The following is a 20,220-nucleotide window of genomic DNA, read 5'->3' as shown; positions in this document are numbered from 1 at the left end:
GTGATCACAGTATGAAGCAAATTCAAGCCTCAATTCTAAAACACTCCCAATATTAACACCACCACAGGACACAAGTGTTTTAACTACTGTGCAGTATTGTACTGATGTCTGAATAATCTGCAGCACTGTGTGGATGAGAAGCCACTTGTTTCTTAGCTTGAAAAAACAAGAATTTTTGTCCAACTGGGTGGATGATATTTGTCTTACAGCTGATAGATGAATCAATGGACTTATACACAAGGGAAAGCGATGACTTGGAAAAATGGTGGCTGGTTACCTGGACCTCAGACCCGATCTTGATTGTCTCTTTGAAGCCTCCAAGTGCACACAGTGCAGCCACAGCCTGGCGGGCAATTCTCTGAAGTTTGGCAAGCTTTCTGCCACTGCTGCTGCCATTTTCCAGAATGCTTTCTGCATATTTCCCCAACTGTGGAATGTACATCAGTGCACGAGACAGAACCTAAACATATGAAGCAGCCCACATGGCAGGAGTTAGAACTTTGGTTCTTTTCATAATAAGGGTGGTGCAGTGTCAACAACAGGGCCCCTGGACTAAAGGAACTCTGGACACAGGAGGGGTGCAGTAACGAGCAGGAATGACCACTGATGTTCTTGCCATATTGGTCTTATGTAACTGGACAAAACTGGAAATGCACAATCTTGAAATATGAGCAAATCAAACATAGTTTAAAAAAAAAAACTAAAATAAAGCCAAAAATTTATCTGAAGAAAGACCATAACAGCCTATCACCTACCTTGGAACACCCAATTACCTTTAGGATATGTTATAAGGTGTTCACAAGATGAATGACTTGGAATAGGGAAACTGATGACCAAACTCTAGTTTTTGGGAGACTGGATTAGTTTGTCAAGATGAATTACTGAAGAGCTCAGGGAGTGTAAATCCAACAGAGGCTTCCTTAATACTCATCAACTCCACTTAACAAATCCAATAAATCAAGGATGCATGACTTCCTAATGTTAGTACTGACAGAACACAAGCAAGGAGGAGAAACAAGGTGTGCCATTCTTTCCCTGAGAATACTAGCCTGCCTTCTGTGAAATCAGAACTGGCAGTGATAGGAGATGTGGGTTAACAGAGTTGAAACCACTAAATCAAAGCAGATTCCAGGGGGAACACAAGTCTATCTGGCTGAAGTGGGAACTCTCTCTGTTACAATGTCCCTTGCTAGAACAAAAAACTGACTTCTGTCCTGCTTCCTCCTTTAAGCAATAACAGCATACTAACCTTCTCTGCTGTCGTGGTCCATATCTGAGCAGCATTTGACTCAGGTGCCATCAGCAAGCTATGAAGCAAGGCGATCACCTCAGCGGCCATGCTGTTTGCCACGTGCCCACTGATGAAAGGTCGGACGGGGTCGGTCCTGCAAGTGTCAACAGGGAAAAGTGTCAAGGCCCCGTGATGGTAAAGAAGCCAGAAGAGTGGCTTTAGACTTGGCACCAGATGGAAACATTTTCTAATTATGATGGGTTAGTCAAAAAGTTGGTTTGTGTTTTTCTGCAAGATATTACTGAAAAAACTAAATAAACTTTTTGGCCAGCTCCATACTAGAAAAAGTGGATTTTGATGACTTTTCTGCATCTGCCTCTGGCCGGCAAGCATAAAATCTCACCCAAACTTATCAGGGGCAACATGTGCTCATCCTTCTGTACACAGCTGGAATGGTGACAAGTATCGTTTGGATGAAGTAAAGGAAGCCAGGCCAGAATTTACTACTGCTGCTCAAAAAAACTGTAGCTGGTGTTCCTGGTGATGGCCTTTCTCAGAAAAACAGTCCTCCAGTTTCAGATGTGCACTCAGGCTGGAGGGCCTCCCTATTCGTCCCTCACAGCATCAGATCCACCAAGTGAATGGTCATCACTGGTTGACTCGACTTCGAGAGCAGCTACTACGAATGCTGGGTATTGTAAGCCTCACTTCCTCACTTCCAGCAGGTCAAGGGGAGGATATAAAATTAAAACCTTCAGGACTTCCCTGGCAGTCCAGTGACTTCTCACTCCCAATGCAGGGGGCATGGTTCAATTCCTAGATGGGGAACTAAGATCCTGCATGTGATGTGGCGAGGCCAAAAATAAATACGTAAATAAAAATAAATACTCTACAAAATAAAATTAAAAAAAAAATAAAATTAAAACCCTCAAAACAAGCCCTTCACACAGGAAGTCTGAGAAGAGAGTAGACAGCTTCTGTCCTAGGAAGGCTTTACCTGGCGAGTTCAGAGTTCCTCTCTCGGCAAATGGAGGTTTGGGCAGTCTTCTTCTTGTCCCCTGTGGACAGCCCGCTCCCGGCCTCTGGGTTGAGGGACTCCACGGGTGGCCCAACGCTGACAATGAGGCCTGACTGTGCCCACTTGGTCGCTTTTCGCAGAGCAGCTGCCGCCTCTTCCGTAATCACCTCACAGCAGCCACCCTGGGGGTCAGTTTAAAGATTCTCGTGATATTCTTTTCACTCTTCTCAGCACTATACGTTAAAAAATCTGTGTCCTCCGTCTAGGCTCATTTTTATAGATACAAATACTAAAATATTAGAACTGTAGAAAGTTAAATCTCCACACACATCCCTTGTCCTCAGCCAGACAGAGATCATTGCTAGTCTGCCAGAATTTTTTCCCTGCAGATTCTGACATACAGAATCATAGGTCATGCTACAAGCAGTTTTGAATTCTTTTTAACAGTTATCAAAACATTGTGAATTTTGTTGATTCATATGAATCTGATACCATAAAATATCATGAATATCCATGTCAACATAGACATATCTGGTTACTTTTATGGTTAGACAGTATTTCATTGTTGTTGTTTAGTCACTAAGTCATGTCCGACTCTTTGTGACCCCGTGGACTGTAGCCCGCCACGCTCCTTTGTCCATAGGATTTCCCAGGGAAGAAAACTGCAGTTGCTTGCCACTTCCTCCTCCAGGGGATCTTTCCAACCCAGGGATCGAACTTAAGTCTCCTGCATTGGCAGGTGGATTCTTTACTGCTGAGCCACCAGGGAAGCTCAGAGCATTTCATCAAATGGGTGTAATAATTTCTTTAACAAATCCCCTATTTATGGGTACATGAATTCTATTTTATTTTTTTACAAACAGAACTGAAAAGAATAAGCTTGTCTCTGGATACTTGAAAATGCCCTATTTACCCTCACCTTGGCAATAAAGGGTATCATCAATCTTAACATTATCAGGGTGATAAGGTAAAAAGACACGGTACTATTATTTTTATTCTTTCCCTTTATTTATTTACTGTGTAATTTGTGAGACTGGACATATTTTTTATGGGCTATTTGTCTTTATTTCTTATTATCTATTATTATTACTCTTTTAACCTTTCACCCTATGATCACTTTTAAACTATCTTTTATGCTGTAGAACTTTCTTAATAGAGCTAAGAAAATTTCTAGGTCAAAATCAAGAGTTCTCTTCCATATTTTAATATTAATGATAAATTGATCTTTTTTAATTTAAACTTTTTATTTTCTATTGGGGTATTAACAATATTGTGATAGTTTCAACATGGGTAAACCTATGGCTGATTCATGTTGATGTTCGGTAGAAACCAATGCAAAATGAACAGTAAAGCAAATTATCCTTCAATTAAAACAAAACACAATACTGTGATAGTTTCAGGTGAACAGTACAGGGGACTCAGCTATACATATACATGTATCCATTCCCCCCTAACTTCCCTCCCATCCAGGCTGTCATACAACACTGAGTAGAGTTCCATGTGCTACACTGTAGGTCCTTGTTGGTTAGATGATAAATTGATTTTGACTAATCTTCTTGAAAATACCCTCAATGACTTCAATTTCTCACACTGCTTCTTTGTGGTAACGTGAATGTTTAAAAAAAAATTTCTCCTGAAAACCTGAAGCCTGGCAAATGTTCTCAACTGTGGTTCTTGTTGGAGCAGGTTCCTCCACGTTGGGGTTACCTTCGTCATGTCTCGGTCCATTTTCACAACTTTCTCCATGTTGGCACCAGTACCAAGTCGGAAGGGCCGTCCTTCTGAGCTACTGAAATGGGAAGTCAGAGAGAGGCAATGATTTTACAGGATGGTCACAGCTGGGGACTGCAGGCCATGAGGCAACCTGGCAATGGTCAGGCCACCACTACATGCTGTAACAAAAATCCACAGTAAGACTCAGTTTTTCAAAAGGAAACGCTCTTTATTGCTCAATTATAGCACTTTTTGGGATCAAAACAAGATTTTTTTTTTTAGAGTTATAACGATAATTAAAAACCTGTGTGAAGATGACAAACTAAGTGACAAGCTGCTCCTAAAGTAAAGAGAAGGCCAGGCCCATGGGGGCCTCAGGGAGGGATCTAAATCCCCAGGTGAGGCAGTTTAATAACAGCCTGGACCGGCGCCTGGGTGTGAACGACTGGATCTCCCTTTCTAAGCATTTAGCTCCCCCTGCCTCCTCAACCTGGCTCTCAAAAAGCTTTCACCAAGTGTGTATGATGACATTTCACAGTGCCCAGGAACGCGCCTTGGAGATTTCTTCATCTGTGCGCTGACTTCCCCTGACTCAGCTTAGCCTATGCCAGGAGCCCACAGTGCTTTTGGTTTCTATGATGGCAGACAAGGGACCCGATTATGAGGATGACACCATCATTCAGTCATTTATTTGAAGAGAGGACTCTTCCATCCGAGACAAACATCTCTTCTAAATTCCCTAAATTTCTCTTCTAAATTCCCTAAATTTCTCCTAAATTTAGGAGTTTGTGTTCTGTGGGACCTTCTCATTGTCCTGGATTCCACTAACAGGGCCCTGCAGGTTTGTAATCTTTGGACAATAATTATATTTTTACTTCTTTGTTGGGCAATCATATCGTTCATACTTCCAATTAATTATGGCTTTTGAAAAAGTTTCTTACTTCTTTACCTCATAGTCAATGGTATCCCTAATTTTACTATGACTGAGGGATGCCCATAACTGAAAACCAAGCTGCATTATTCCTTCTCACAGCTGAGGTCACACTACAGATTTGGTTGGACACAAATGATACATACTCAATAGGACTTTCACTCTGTCAGGTCCAGAGAGACAGTACAGAGTTATGGTTAAAAGTTCAGGCTCTAAAGTCAGAGGGACCTGTGTCTGCGTTTCGGCTCTGCCTCAGTTTGTCTGTGTGTAACGACAGGGATGACAGTAGCAGTGATTACTTGTGATGAGGGCTGAGATGGGTGACATCTGTAAGGGGCTTACTCAGCACAGTGCCTGTGACGTGGCTCGTGCTTGAAGGCATGGACAATTACGATCATCACCTTAGTAATGGCTGCAGAACTTCATGGGACGACTGGTCTTCCCGCTTGTGGATGAAGATAGAGAGCTTGCCATCCACTGCTTCACTTTCTTCTCCGGGATCTTTATCGCCTTTTAAGGAATTCTTGGGGCTGGTTTTTGTCAATGTGGTGTCAGGTTCGGAAGCGGTTGGAGAAAGGACTGTCTGACATCCTTTAAGCAAACAGAAAAATTGCAAAGTTGTTTGTGCAGCTCCCCTGGATGGGGGAAGCACTGGCTTTGGAATCTCTCTTTCCTCCCTCTCTCCTACCCTTTCCCCCTTGCCTTTTATCATAGGAAGCACAGCTGCGACTGTGGACAAGGGAAAGCTTGGTCTGATCATCCACAGGAAGTGACGGTGCCTTTCTCCCGTCCTGGATGTGACTCACCTGGGACCACGTAGTCTGCCAGCTTTGCCAAGAGCAGCGAGGCGATCTTGGACGCTGGGTCGCTGGGATCCTCCTGCTCGCTGTTTAGGGAGGGGACGGAGTAGCTCCAGGGTGGGAGCTCCACGTTCCCACAGTCTTCTACGCTCATCAGCGGGAGTGCCGCCCGGCACAGCTGAAGAATGATAAGAACCAGCTTTGGGGATGGGCGTTGGTCAAGTAGCAGGGAGAGGAGTTTGGACACACAAGCTGGCTGGCTCAGGATGGCTTTACCTATATGACTCCTGCAAAGAGAGGAAGAAAAGGGCCACAATGTTGGGGACGTTGATCTATAGAAATTCAGAAACAAAGGTTCCCTCAATGAGGTTAAACAAACTGACTTCAGATTTCATGGGAAGACACAGATTTTTGGCAATATGTTTTTATGAAGGTTTTTTTATAACCATCTGATGAAGGCTCATAATTGACCAGTAATACTTTAAAAGATTTTAAAAAATTTTTTGATTCCTTATGTTTAGTTAATTGAGATCCTCTAGTTCAGCATGATTCACAGAGCATCAAGGCTTAGAAACCCAAGCTAGGAGGCTTTTAGTTTAGTCTTTTATTCCTTTTCAAGAAGTGCTTCAAGACCAAAGAGATAATACAGTGCTGTACAGACCTCAAGAGTCTGGGCTCTGCCACAGCCGAACCTGTTACATTTCAGCAGAAACCAGAGAATAAGCAGCCTTAGGTGGACAAACCTCTGTGGGCCTCACAGCTCACACATGATTAAACCTCCCAAGACTATCTTCTTTCAAAGACACAGCATGAGAAGGTGAATTAATTACAAGTCCTGGCTGGTTAGTCTTTAATCTTGCTATAATGAAGGTTAAGCTGTTTGGTTACTAAATGCAGTGGTACTGATCTGAAAGGCTAGCAGCTGTTACCAGCAAAGTATTGGAGCAAATGATAATATGTAATTTTGTGGTATATATATTCAAATAAATACTTTCCACATTTTGGAACTAAATGCTATTTTTCAACGACTGTATTCTCTACTATTTTTCTTGAGGCAGGAGCATGTCAGGACGGCCTAGTAATTTAGATGTTTCTAAAGACAGCCACCCTCTCCCCAAAAGAATTCCATCACTCAGAGGAAAAGCCACCTCCTCCCATAGCTCCAGGGGGCCTTCCATACCTCGAGAGATCATTGAGGAGACTCAGGACGTCCTGGAGGGCGTCGTTCCCGGCAGCCTGGTTGCCACAGCACTCGGTTGCTCGGGCAAGGTGATTCGTGAGAAGGCTGGACACCTGACGGGCCAGACCTGAGTGCACAGCCTCTGTGGAGCCACCTTCAGAGTTCAAGCAAGAAAAAGCATGGTGAAAACCCCAGGAAGGCATGGTGAGTCTGCAGCTGTGGCGGGTCTGCACTAAAGCCTCCCTTTGCCCAATTTTTCTTTAACCTGCTCAGTATTTTGTTAGCCATCTGATTAGTGTCTCCCATTAGATAACAACTGGGCATAGCAACCCACTCCAGTATTCTTGCCTGGAGAATCCACATGGACAGAGGAGCCTGGTGGGCTATACAGTCCATGGGGTTGCAGAGTCCGACACGACGGAGCAACTAAGCACACACAGAAACATAAAGAAGGTAACAGTAACTTGAAAAATGATTCAATGTTGGGGAAATACGTAATTCTTTTTTTTTCTTTTATCTTCAGTAGTTGCAGCCTGCAGGCTCAGCTGCTCCAAGGCATGTGGGATCTTAGTTCCCCAACCAGAGATTGATCCTGTGTTCCCTGCATTGCAAGGTGGATTCTTAAGCACTAGACCACCAGGGAAGTCCTAGGAAAAGACATTTTTCTTAGTTAAAATTGAATATAATTAATCCACACAAAACCCAGAAACATATTTTGACAGGGAAGAATTATCATTTTACTGGGATGAAAACATCATTTTCTTTCCCATAAAGTAGTTGATGTACAATATAAATTACAGGTGTACAATATAGTGATTCACAATTTTTAAAGGTTGTATTCCATTTTTAGTTATAAAATATTGGCTATATTCCCTGTGTTGTCCAGTATGTCCTTGTAGCTTACTTTATGCACAACTGTTTGGGGCTTCCCCGGTGGCTCAGACTGTAAAGCATCTGCCTGCAATGAGGGAGACCTGGGTTCGATCCCTGGGTCAGGAAGATCCCCTGGAGAAGGCAATGGCAACCCACTCCAATACTCTTGCCTGGAAAATTCCACGGTCTGAGGAGCCTGGTGGGCACAGTCCATGGGGTCGCAGACTGAGCGACGTCGCTCTCACTGTCACAGTGCCCTCCCCTTATATAGCCCCTCCTCTCTCCCTTTCCCCACTGGTAAACACTAGTTTGTTGTCTGTGAGTCTGTTTCTTTTTTGGAAAACATCCTGATATTTAACTCACACCCGACCTCTTCTTAAACACAATAAAAGATTTTCTCGGATTTCTCCATTTTCAAGCACCTCTCATAAAAGCCACAAAAGTTATTTGCCACTGACTGTTCATTCTACTTGGGAAGTCTCCTTTACCCCTCAAGAAAAATGCTCACATCACGTTCTTTGGAAGCTCTGCCTGATTCCTTAGTACAGAGGGTCTGTAAGGATCTCTATGCTTCTCCTACAGCACCTTGTGCTCACCTTGATCACGGCATTGATTGCACTGGAATTATTTGTTCACTGGCCTATTTTCCCCACTGGACCATGTATTTTAAGGGGAGGAACGATGCCTTAGTCATCCTATGCCTGGCTCCCAGAACAATAAAACGCACAGTGAATGACACGTTATATACCTGGGATAGTATGGAGGAGTTATCCTTCAAGTTTACTTTTTAAGTTGGATTGCTGACTGAACATATGATTTGGAAATAGCATCTCAAAAGCACAACTGAAAAATCATTTCATAAAAGTATCTACTCAGACACCATTAGCAGTGATGGCAAGAAGGAAAGGAAAGATGTCTTCAATTTCCGGGGTTACTCTCCTCTTTCAGGTGGTCATCACTCCTCTCAGCCCCCTCAGCTTTACTGAGGTGTGACTAGCAAATAAAAACTGTATATACTCAGATTGTAGAAGGTGAGTTTTTTAAAAGGTATACAACGTGATGATTACCTCTCTGTGTGTGCGTATGGTGGGTAAAAATACAAAACATCTTCTCAGTGAGTTTCAAGTATAAGTGAAGTATCATGAACTCTAATCACAAAACTGTACATTAGGGCTCCAGAACTTACTCTTCTTACAGCAGAAAGTGTGTCCTTTGGAACAAAATCTCCCCATCCCCCTTGCCCCCTAGCCGTGGTGACCACTGTTCTACTCTCTGGTTTCTATCAGTTTGGCATTTTAGATTCCACACATAAGTGAGATCACTGCAGTATTTGTCTTTCTGTGCCTGGCTTATTTCACTTAGCATGTCTTTTGCGTTAGGATATTGTTAAATGTCATAACACAGTAATAAATTTTCATAGAACCATGCTGTTGAAGAGCCTCCCATGAAATCATAATTGATTAAATCAATCTAGTCATGTAATTTAATAGTCTTTCTTTTCCTCATCCAGCACAAATACTAAATTAAAAAAAAACACATCGATAGAAGAAATCATGGAGCTCTCTTATAGAAAGGGATCCTGCTTCTCACCTTCTTCTTTTTCCCATTCAACGCAGCGGTTGGCAAGCACCTGGAAGGCTGCCCAGGCCATGGTGGCCACCTTCTGCTTCTTGGTTTGTTTCTCACTGGAGCTGGACTCAGTCTGACTGCTCAAGCTGCATAGTCGATCCATGAGCTGAACAAGGCCACTCCGCACCAGGCACTTCTCTTCACTCCTGGCCAGGCAGAAAGGGTTGATTGAAAGAAAGATAACTGACCAGCTCTTAGGAACTTCTCACTTAAGATCCAGGTTATCAAAGGGCCATAAAGTATGTCAATATAGTCCTTTATTTACAACGTAGGATGCTACCATGTAAAACTCAACACAGAAATTTTTAGAATGACAACTTCCTTCATAAATAATGAATTTCAAGTTCTGGTTAGTTCATACAGGACAGCAAAGTAAAAATCAATGGAATCAACACAAGGTTATCATAATAGAAAAAAAATTGCATATTTTATCATAAGGGGATTTAAAGACTGACTTCATGAATGCTTGACGTCTTCAAACTCTTAATCAAGTAATGAAGAAAGGAAATGTGCAAAGGCAAAAAGTTTTGCCCAATATAAGAAGTAACTTTCTAGGGACCTTTTCTTTCCTTCAAACTTTTCCATTTTGACCATGTAACATAATTTCTAATGGGGATCCAACTTTGATCATGTAGGAACTCAACAATAAGTATTTACATAGTAACTTTAGGCATTTGTCAGGCGACAAGCTCATTTAATCAGAGTGATAGTGTCACTGGATAATCAAAACCAAAAAATCCTTTTTTAAAATATTTTTAATAAATAAAAATATTTCTATTTAATTGATGACACTGTGGTATAACTTACATACACTAAACAGCATTTCTTTGCTTACCTGGTATAAGGTATAGTACACAAGAGTCCGATGCTATTTGCACACGCAATAGGGTAACGTGCGCACAAAGACACCACAGAGGTCATGGTCTCACCGAAGGCTTCCTGGACCTGCTCGACCATCCCACCACAGGTCAGTTCTTCAATTCTACGAAACAGAACCAAAGCTCAGGCTTCCTCAACTGTGTCAAGAACAGCAATAGTGAACACGAAAGCAGGAGAGGTCTTCTGAGAAACGCAAAAGTGGCTAGATGAATTCAGAACTGAAGGAACCTCGGAGACTGGTGTTTCCCAAAGCGCAGGACCACAGAAGGCTGTTGGGCAGGCTTCCTAAGAGTGCCTCAGAGACAATGCCCACACTCTAGGATGCTCTGGGAAATCCTAGGTTAGGTAAAGGTAAGCAGGGTTCCTCACTCCAGGACAACTCAAGGCTTTAAAGTCCTTCATATCTCTTGGAGTAGGAGAATGGCACCCAACGTTTCCCAAATTTATTTAATAATGAAACCATTCATTTGAGACAGGCCTACCTCATCCCATGCAGTACTGAATACCACAAATGCAATTGTACTAATGAGAAAACCAAGACACAAATATATTAGTTAAGTGTCCTTTGCAAGTTCATACTCCAATAATCAGCAGAATATGAGAATCCAGTTGGGAAATAAGACTTTCCCAATGTAAAAACACAACCTGGGATAGATTCTACAGCAATTAATTTTAGTTGAAAACTGGAACTATTGAATTTATGTACAAAGATATGCAACATAATATTGCTTATAATAGTGAAATAAACAAAAACTATGATTTAAAAATAGGAAATTGGCTTAATAAAGGTTCAAGGATATGATGCAATGCTATATAAGCACTAAAAACATTATAGGAGATCACTAAGGTTAGAATAAAGATGAACAAATATGCTAAAACATTAATGGGTTTTTAAAACGGTGGATTTACAGGTGATTTTTATCTTGTACTTTGGGGATTTTCCACACTTTTTAAAATGTCTGACATATGGCGTTAATAATGTCATGAGGGAAATATAATGTAATGAGGGGAAAAGGAATAATGCTGCCAGTGTTACAGAGAAAGTTCTGGAAATGAGCTGTGGTAATCATTAGTGTAACTCACTACGCCTTCTGGGAACCGCTGTGGTCGGGTGGGCATGTGACTAGTCTGGCCAATGAGTCAGAGCTCTGACGAGGGGCCTGACAGCTTTCCAAGATGGTTGTCCCCTCCTCTGTCCCAAGCTCTCTGTAATTACCACGAGCCAAGATAGACTTGTGAGGGACATGAGCAAAAACTAAAATTTAGTTTTTTAAGCTACTGGGATTTTGGGAGTTGTTTGTTTCCAAAAAATAACCTGGCTTCTCCTGATCGACACAGAAATTTCTCAAGACAGTCATGTTAGCTCTTAGTTCATGTTTCCCTCCAGCTATTGCTTCTGCTTCTTGGCCAGAGTTCCTGAGAGCTGTCAGGATGCACAAGCAGCCTCCAGCAGTTGTAGTCCAGTCTTCGCAGAGAACGCCTTTTCTATTTCTATCTAAGTATCTTTGAAGCCCAGTCGGGCATTAGTATAGAAAAACTCCTCACAAATAAGTTATAAACCCTTCCTCAAAGTTAATATCTACAATTATGTTATTAGAAATTTGACCCAATAAAAATAAGCACCAAAGTATACAAAAATATAGGTATATAAGGTTGCTGACTGCAGCACTACTGTTAATAGAAAAGCAAAACAAAACAGGAAGAAGAAAGGAGGGATAAAAGAAAAGATAGAGAGTGAAAGAGAGAATGAATGAACCCATGTGTTCATCAGCAGCTGAGGAGTTAAATAAATATAGCATACAATAGAGCTCTGTAAAAGGTCTTAAAAGCTATAAAGCAGAGCTATACATATTAACATGAAAAGATACAGATGTCCAAAATTCACTGAGGAAAACAACTGATTACAATAAGGCACGTGAAATATAACCTGAACTGAGTTTAAAAAAAAAATCACACACAAACACTTAAGCATACAAGGACAATGAAATAGCTATTTATGTGTGTATAGTTGATGAAACAACTATAATAGTGGAATTTAGAAAAGGAAGGTCAGGAGAATTTACTTTTTGTTACACGTGGTGAATTTTTTAATTCTGTCCTGTACCATTTTTAGAAAAATATATTATTTTACGGGAAAACACTAGCAAACACCATGATCTAACATTTGGCCCCAAGAGGAATCTCTGGAATGTCCTTTGCCCATTCCAGACAGGACGGGATAAACTAACAGAAACAACTGACCTGGGTCCTCCCTGCAGGACCATTGTCACTGGACCCACAAGGTGTGTCACTCCCCCGACTCGCACGGCAGCCGTCAGCAGCTCCCGCATGTGCACCAACGCCTGCTTGCGGGTGTTTCCCCGCCGCCATCTCGTCTGTGCGGCCAGAAGAAAGCTGCTGCTGGACACCTGAACATGTGAGAAGGAAGTACACCTGACTGCTGCGGTCACAGCACCTCTCACGCTACTCAGCTACTTAGCAAAACATGATGTACAGGGACATCCCCAGTGGTCCAGCGGCTGGAGCTCCCAGGTAACAATGTAGCGGACCCGGGCTCAATTCCTGGTCGGGGAACTAGATCCCGCATGCCACAACTAAGACCCAGCACACTCAAACAAATAAATATTACAAAACCAACAAACAAAAAACATGGGCGTACAGCTTGGTCAGGGTTGGTGCCGATGAAAGCAAACAGCTGCCCCAGCAGGACACTGTAGGTGGGCTTGTCCCTGCTGTCCTCTATGGCCAATGACTGCAGGAGTGTGAAGGAGCTGCTGCGGTGGCTGGTCACGTGGCGCCGCCTATGGCCAAACAAGAGACCCGTTCAGGGAGTGTGCTGTGGTGAACGTGCGTGGCAGCATGTGGGGGATCCGACCTTGGCCCTCAGCTATTTACCTCTGATTTGCTCTAGTAAATTCCAAATCTTCATTGCCGATCATTTCCAGGTCAGAGGGAGCCGACATGCTGCGAAGGAAAACAGGCTGACGCACAGCATGAGAGATCACCTTTGTTTCGGAGGCTGATTTACAAGCTGGAGCAGAAGGAAGAAGAAGGTTGACGTATCTGCTATCCTATTTGTAAGAATGACACAGCGACAGCAAAAACCAACAAGTACCACCAGACTACGAGTGCCTTCGTTTTCCAGGAAATTGGCCCCCAAACCAGCCAGCACAATGCACAGATGATTTTTAGGCCAATTTTTAAAAAATTTGAAAACCGAGGTTTAAACCTCAAATACCAAGGTTAAAAATTACTTCAGCTTGAAAAACCACATTCTTTTATTAAATTGGGTTTCCAAAGAAAACCTGAAAAATTCATTTAATTTCATAAACTAACAGTGTTAACTTTATGTTTTTATTTATTTTGGCCGGGCCATGTGGCTGGTGGGCTCTTAGTTCCCTAACCAGGGATTAAACCAGGGTCATCAGGAGTGAAAGCTAGGAGTACTAACCATGGGACTGCCAAGGAATTCCCATTGTTAACTTTAATATAAGGATTCTAAAAATCAAGAGAGGACAGAGAAAATAGTCTCTGGAAGCAAATAATCTTAATTCAAATAAATGCAGATCATTTTTTTTCAGAGATGGCCTTTGATCCCCCTTTAATCCTGGATATACTTTGCTGACTTACTGCCATTTGGTGAAACCTCTGCTTTGATCATAGCTGGTGTGACTAAATATTACACTTTTCCTAGAATCTGACTGGCCCTTCCTATAAGACATATGGCTCCTATCCAGGAAATAGGTGTTTTGTAAAAGAATACTTTAATGGAAGCAGACAAAACTGCATGTGCTGATCAGCTAAGAAAAAAGATGTTAAGAAAGTTGAGGTCATTTTGAATCTGTCTTAAGAACATTTAGATAGCTTCAATCTAAAAAAAAATGATAATTTTTGAAGATATTATCTCTTAGGAAACTACTGGTTCATCATCTCTGGTGCCAAGAGCCTCCTGGAAAGCATCACTAGCCTTAATGAGTGGGAAACTTTTGGGGGGGCCTTTAATGAACTCAGGCTAATACTGCCAGAGATGTGGCACAGCAGATCACCTTGGCATGTGATCATTATCTCATGTCTGGAAAGCTTCCCCTGATGTTCTCGGGGAGGGGGCGGGGAACCCTATTACTGAGATCAGAAACCTAGGAGTCATCCTAGACTTCTCTCCCTAGTGAGAAGAGCCCTAGGTGGTCGGCTGGGATGAAAACAAGTTCACTTGTTCCATAGTGTCCATCGGGCAATGGGGCTAGACAACATGAAGTCTTTCGTTTAAGAACATGTTTATGACTTATTCTCTTGAGTGAGAATTAACACTTGCTATTATGGGATCTGCCCAGTGTTGTGGATCTGACTTAAGTAAGAAGACTCATTGATTTCCCTGAGAAATGTATTCTCAGGCTAACAATTAAAATGTGACCAGGAAAAAAATTAATAGTGCAAATGTATGCTAGAAGATTCCACATAATTACTGAAGAGGAAATGCAAACTCAGTTTTAAGAGGAAAATATGATGCAGTACAGAATTCACAAAGTTGACTAATTATATGTTACTATGAAAATGATAATCTATAATCTAAAAGTGAGGATCACTGGATTATAAAAATATATGTCACTGCACTCCTTAGATGCTCCCCAAAACTAAACAAGGCAGGTGACAAGGCACCCCCCAATGCTCAGATGACTCACAAAGCACCACATGACTTCAATGGAAAGTTATTCCTTGGCTGGAAAAAGTAAAATGCAAAATAACATTGAAATTTCCTTTTTTTCCTTTCTACAAGTACACAAGAGTTATTTTCTTTCTTTTTTTAAAATAGCTAGTGTATGTTTTATGAACAGACTAGTGCAGAGAGCCTTGCAGGGCTTGCTGTCAGCAGTACCCGGTGTTTCCGCGGGGGTCCCTGAGATGCTTCTCGTGAGGCCAGACTGGGCTGCAATGGTGACGTGCAGCAACAGCTCAGCTCGGTTCATTAGACTCTTCACTAACGTCTTCGTTTTAGCCAGTGGGTGCGAGGGTTTCTGAATAAGAGAATTCACTTCTTGTAGGAACTTCTCCCTATAAAGAAAGACTGATGTGCATTTAGTCGTCCTCTGGTTTACCAAAACCAAAGTGTTTAATCACAGAGGGTATGAGAAGACAGAGGAGAAATGAAACGGAAGGGTAACCTGATAAACATTGCCCGCCTTCTCCCTGCCCCATCCAAGGAAGGTAGTGCTTTAACTGCGGCCAGTTTTAGTTCCTCTTGCCCAGTTTTAGATGCCTATATGCTAACTCTTGAAGGTTAAAATCAAAATTTCCAAATACCAAAGAAGTTTCAACTCTAAAATATTTAGTGAATGCATAATATTTTTAAAAATATCTGTTAAGAGATGCGATCTTTGCATTTTATTTTGAGCATCAAGGTGATAAATTAGCTTTACACAGTTACTAACATCACTAACCTCAGAGATAGCACCATGTTTTCAAGATCATTTCCATCAAAGGAGACTTCCTTCATTGAACACAAAAGTTCTAGTTCCTTCATTTTGTTCTAAAGAAGGAAAAATCAAGAAAAGATGGTATGCAGGATCTGCAAAAACCGAATTTTACTGTACGTGTTACAAGAAACAGAAAATTTCGGGACAAAAACCCACCTTTGGTCCATGTTTCTACACCAGAGCACATTTATAAGTTACTACTTGATATTTTAATGATTAAAAATGGCATTGACTACTTTCCAGGTATTTCTTTATTGTTTGTAACTCCTGTCTTTTTTAAAAAAGGCTTGAAAGCAGAATTTGGCAATGATAATAACTGCTCTATAAAACTGTTTAATCAGTTGAATAATTTGAGTAACTGACTCTTTGTATCACTGACATGTTAATTTAATCAACTTTATTTACCTTTTTTAGAGATTGGGTACATTTTGAAGTATGCAACATTTTAAGAATGACATTTTTTTTTATTGTTACAGAAAAACCTGAGCAAACTTTTTGGCCGACTTAATATGACAACAGCAATGCCCAGTGATGAGTCATACAACTTGCTTACCTCGTTAAAATGGTAATCATAGAAGAAAGGCATGTTGTTCTCCAGTTTCCCCTGCATGGCATCATCAACTTCACTCTGCCATTTCTGTTCCAATTCTGCAACACTCTGACATATTAAATAAAACAACATGAAACTAGATGCAAAATAAGGAATCAGTGACTTTAGAAATTTTAGTCACAATAACTTTTTAAAATTCAGATACTTCTTTTTCTACTATGTTAGTTCCTGTTACAGAATATAGTCATTCAGTATTTTTTTTTTCAGATCACTTTTTAAACATCATTAAATTTTTAGGAAAGACGTCATTTCCAACAGTTATAAGAGACATCTAAATGCTTTTAACTTTTACTTACCTGCAGCTGTCTCTCCATGGCATTGAGTTTCTTAAATGTCTCTCCCATGATTTTACACAGTAAATCATATTCCTCAGCATGTTCTTCTTGATACTGGAAATTTATCAGGGACTGCAGTGCATCAACTAAGTTCAAGTGCTTAATAACACATGATACCACCATTTCCTCCATCACATCTGGCTGAATTACTTCTCTGTGATCACAAGGGAAACTAGTCAGATACGTGCCTTGCTCTCAGTGTACCAACATTGTATTTTTATAGATGGGAGAATGTCACTGTAAGTATGTTAAATATTCACCACACCATCTTTAGCACAATGAAGTGGCATGAACATTATGATGGCTTTCATAACAAGATGGCAATAACTTAATATATATAACAGGTAAAACTGACACTGGCCAATGAAGCTGAAAATCCAAATTAAACAGACTTGATTTTCTACTATTTGTAAAATTTTGAGCTGGAGTTATATTAAAGTTGGAATAGATCTAATGCTAATAAAAGATCTTTGGCACCATTTATTTGCCAATTCATTTTATGCAGTATTATGGTTCATAGTATTTTAGGCGTATGGATGTTAGGCTGAAAACAATGGTGCTTTTGTATTTTTTCACATTAAATTTCATCTATTCTTTAAATTTTTCTCTCTGAAATGGCCAATCTTGCCTCAGAAGGCAGAACAGGCCTGCAAAACAGACTTGACTTTGAGCAAGAATACCACAAAGACATTTGTCACTGTAAGACCTCACATTCTAAAGACCATTAGCATCTCTCTGGGCATCGAAAATAAATAAATGCCTCTAGACTCCATGGAAACCATGATGACTACCATGACTCCTTAAAGTACAAGGTTAAACCACCTGAGAAAAACCTAGAACTTGTCAAATGTTAGCCTGTATCAAAATCATATGGAAAACTTGGGCCCCACCTTCAGAGGTTCTGATTTAGTAGGTGTGAAATGGTGCTTAAGAACTAACAAGTTCTCAAGTGATATTAATGCTGTTGTTGACTGAGAGCCCACACTTTGAAGCCTGTTGACCAGGAATACCACCTGGGGTACTCCCCACAATATCTGGTTAACATTCATTGCTGCTGCTGCTGCTAAGTCGCTTCAGTCGTGTCCGACTCTGTGCGACCCCATAGATGGCAGCCCACCAGGCTCCCCCGTCCCTGGGATTCTCCGGGCAAGAACACTGGAGTGGATTGCCATTTCCTTCTCCAATGCATGAAAGGAAAAGTGAAAGGGAAGTCGCTCAGTCGTGTCCAACTCTTAGCGACCCCATGGACTGCAGCCTACCGGGAACTTCCGTCCATGGGATTTTCCAGGCGGGTACTGGAGTCGGGTGTCATTGCCTTCTCCATTAAGTACATGTAAAATTAAAGGTTCAAGAATGTCCCTAGTGGTACAATGGTAAGACTCCATGCTTCTAATGCAGGGGGCACAGGTTTGATCCCTGCTTGGGGAACAAAGATCCCGTGTGCCAGTTGGTAGGGCAAAAATAAAATAAAAATAAATGAAAGATTAATTTGTTAGACTACAAAAAGAAATACATCCCCTTCACTTGTTTAAACATTTTTTCATTGGGAAAATAAAATGCTATACAGCAACATACTTTATACTTGGTCTAAACTGTGGTCTAGCACGCCCAGATATTTCCCTGAGCTTTATCATGATTCCTGGAGGCAGCCTGATCCGGGGCAGGTCAAAGTAGTTTCCAACAGGAGGCACGAGGACATCAGATGGGTAAGTGAACTCTCTGTCTTCTTCAATGGTCAGAGGCAGCGGAGATGGGCTTGGAGTAAGGGCAGGGGAGATCACACCGTTGGCCTCTACCTGCCACTGGCACCTGAGCATAAAGAAAAGAGATTCTTCACCTCCTCCTCTATCTGGAAAGTTACTTAAGATATATTAAGTAACTTATATATTAAGTAACTTAAGTAACAGGTATATTAAGCACATGAAGGATCACACTATGTGCTAAGAATTTATTCATCAAACCTCCTCCAGAGGCTTAAGAAAAATGAACATTAAATGAGACCCCATCTTTGGGACTCTGCCTGCTCCCCAACATTTTATTATGCAAACTTTCAAATATATAGAAAAGTTGAAGGAAATATATGGTTAATACGCAAATACACACAGCTGAGATTCTAGAATAAACATTTTGCTCTGCTTTATTATCCATCTGCCCATCCTTTTGGGGATCCTTTAATTTAATTATACAATATTTGGGTTGGAGAAAAGCTTATACAGTTCAAGGCTGCAATTTCACATTTAGTACAGAAAGGACCACAAGGCACTTTGGTGTAATTTTCATCTTATTTCTTAGACACAGAGATACCCACCCACAGGATTGGCAGGCAGTAGGCCCAATCAGCTGAGAAATGTACTAAAAGAAGTTTTTCACATAAAGTCCTCTTTCCTTTGTGAGCAAAACCAGTCTGATTTGAAGCCTTTGTTACCTTTGTAAAAGTTTGGACCGCAACAGCTCCTGACAGGTTTCTTCTTCTTTGGTAATTTCTGGTCCGTTGTATAGGATTCTTAACATGGAACAAGCTAACACAGATAGACCTAAAGCCAGGTCTACCAGAAAGGGTAAGCCTCCTGACACATCCTCCGAAGACTCCTACAATGCAGACAGGGCAAACCGCACTGGTCAGTTACACGGCGGAGCACGTCACCTGTGCTGCATCACGCTGCACTGTCCCCAACCACGAGGGCTCACAGAGCAGCATCAAGTATCATTGCTACGGGACACAGAGACAGCACCCAACACCATGAGGAGATAGATGGTGGCACTGGAATGACCACAGAGTGAAGTCTCAACACAATTCTGGAGAGAGAAGAGCCGATAAGACTCCATATTAGAAACAGCACAAAACACATGCAAGATTTTTTGGATAGCTTCCTCTCTGCTGTACCTATCTAGGTATAAATCACTATTGTGTTTTGTCACCTCCAACCTGTGCTTGAACGAAGATGCTGTCAATGATTACACTGAATTCATTCAATATACATTTACTGAGTGCCTAGTGTGTACCAGCCATTGTGCTAGGTGCCTGAGAGAAAGCAGAGAACAAAATGAAGATGCCTGCCCTCATGGAGCTTACATTCTAGAAGATAATCCCACTCTAGAGAGTCTTGACTTGGTTAAACTTAAGCAACCTCCCAGTGCTAAAATGTGTTATACAAATCAGTCAACTAGGGGGGTTAGGAGAACTCTTACTCCTCTCTCTTCCTCTCTTTTTCCATGTGGGAGAAGAATCTATTTAAACAGATTCCTGGGAGGAAAGTAACTGGCACTATTAGAAGGAGTAGATTTAAGCTATATACAGAGTATAACATGAGTAAATAAGCACAGACAGATCTAGACCGGCAAGAAGAGCCTTTGGGAACTGAATAAAAAGAATCCAATCCTACTACTTTGAAAACCAGAATCCAAGGGCTTACTTCTATCAGGTGTTCGAGTCTTCCTCACCCTCTGGAGAGATGCTAGCAGCAGACCGCCTCTCCAGGCTTTGAAGATGGGCCCCTAACAAGGGATTCTTTCTGTGGTGCTATACTGATTTTAGGTCTTAGCTAGTTTT

At 41.4% G+C, this 20,220-nt stretch overlaps 1 protein-coding gene across 7 annotated transcripts in view; it reads right to left on the bottom strand.

Moving 5' to 3' along the window:
• Positions 1 to 20,220, bottom strand: part of HECTD4 (HECT domain E3 ubiquitin protein ligase 4) — a 170,887-nt gene that overhangs the window by 46,822 nt on the left and 103,845 nt on the right. For all 7 annotated transcript variants that reach the window (XR_008703547.1, XM_055550472.1, XM_055550473.1 and 4 more), the window contains 18 exons: positions 19,096 to 19,259; positions 18,246 to 18,479; positions 16,632 to 16,824; positions 16,279 to 16,383; positions 15,690 to 15,778; positions 15,128 to 15,303; positions 13,150 to 13,285; positions 12,914 to 13,055; positions 12,496 to 12,662; positions 10,211 to 10,357; positions 9,337 to 9,521; positions 6,874 to 7,027; positions 5,700 to 5,980; positions 5,295 to 5,484; positions 3,957 to 4,038; positions 2,229 to 2,431; positions 1,250 to 1,385; positions 278 to 460 (listed from right to left, as the gene is read on the bottom strand). Coding sequence is in view for 6 of the 7 variants with exons in the window: in XM_055550472.1 (XP_055406447.1) it covers positions 278 to 460; positions 1,250 to 1,385; positions 2,229 to 2,431; positions 3,957 to 4,038; positions 5,295 to 5,484; positions 5,700 to 5,980; positions 6,874 to 7,027; positions 9,337 to 9,521; positions 10,211 to 10,357; positions 12,496 to 12,662; positions 12,914 to 13,055; positions 13,150 to 13,285; positions 15,128 to 15,303; positions 15,690 to 15,778; positions 16,279 to 16,383; positions 16,632 to 16,824; positions 18,246 to 18,479; positions 19,096 to 19,259 (2,967 nt within the window). In the remaining variant the exon portion in view is untranslated. The remainder of the gene's footprint in view (positions 1 to 277; positions 461 to 1,249; positions 1,386 to 2,228; positions 2,432 to 3,956; positions 4,039 to 5,294; positions 5,485 to 5,699; positions 5,981 to 6,873; positions 7,028 to 9,336; positions 9,522 to 10,210; positions 10,358 to 12,495; positions 12,663 to 12,913; positions 13,056 to 13,149; positions 13,286 to 15,127; positions 15,304 to 15,689; positions 15,779 to 16,278; positions 16,384 to 16,631; positions 16,825 to 18,245; positions 18,480 to 19,095; positions 19,260 to 20,220) is intronic.

The sequence above is a fragment of the Bubalus kerabau genome, chromosome 16 (genome assembly GCF_029407905.1).
Source record: "Bubalus kerabau isolate K-KA32 ecotype Philippines breed swamp buffalo chromosome 16, PCC_UOA_SB_1v2, whole genome shotgun sequence".
In the NCBI taxonomy this organism is placed as follows: domain Eukaryota; kingdom Metazoa; phylum Chordata; class Mammalia; order Artiodactyla; family Bovidae; genus Bubalus; species Bubalus kerabau.
The sequence above is the reverse complement of the archived record's forward strand: the minus strand, read 5'-3'. Positions and strand labels throughout refer to the sequence as shown.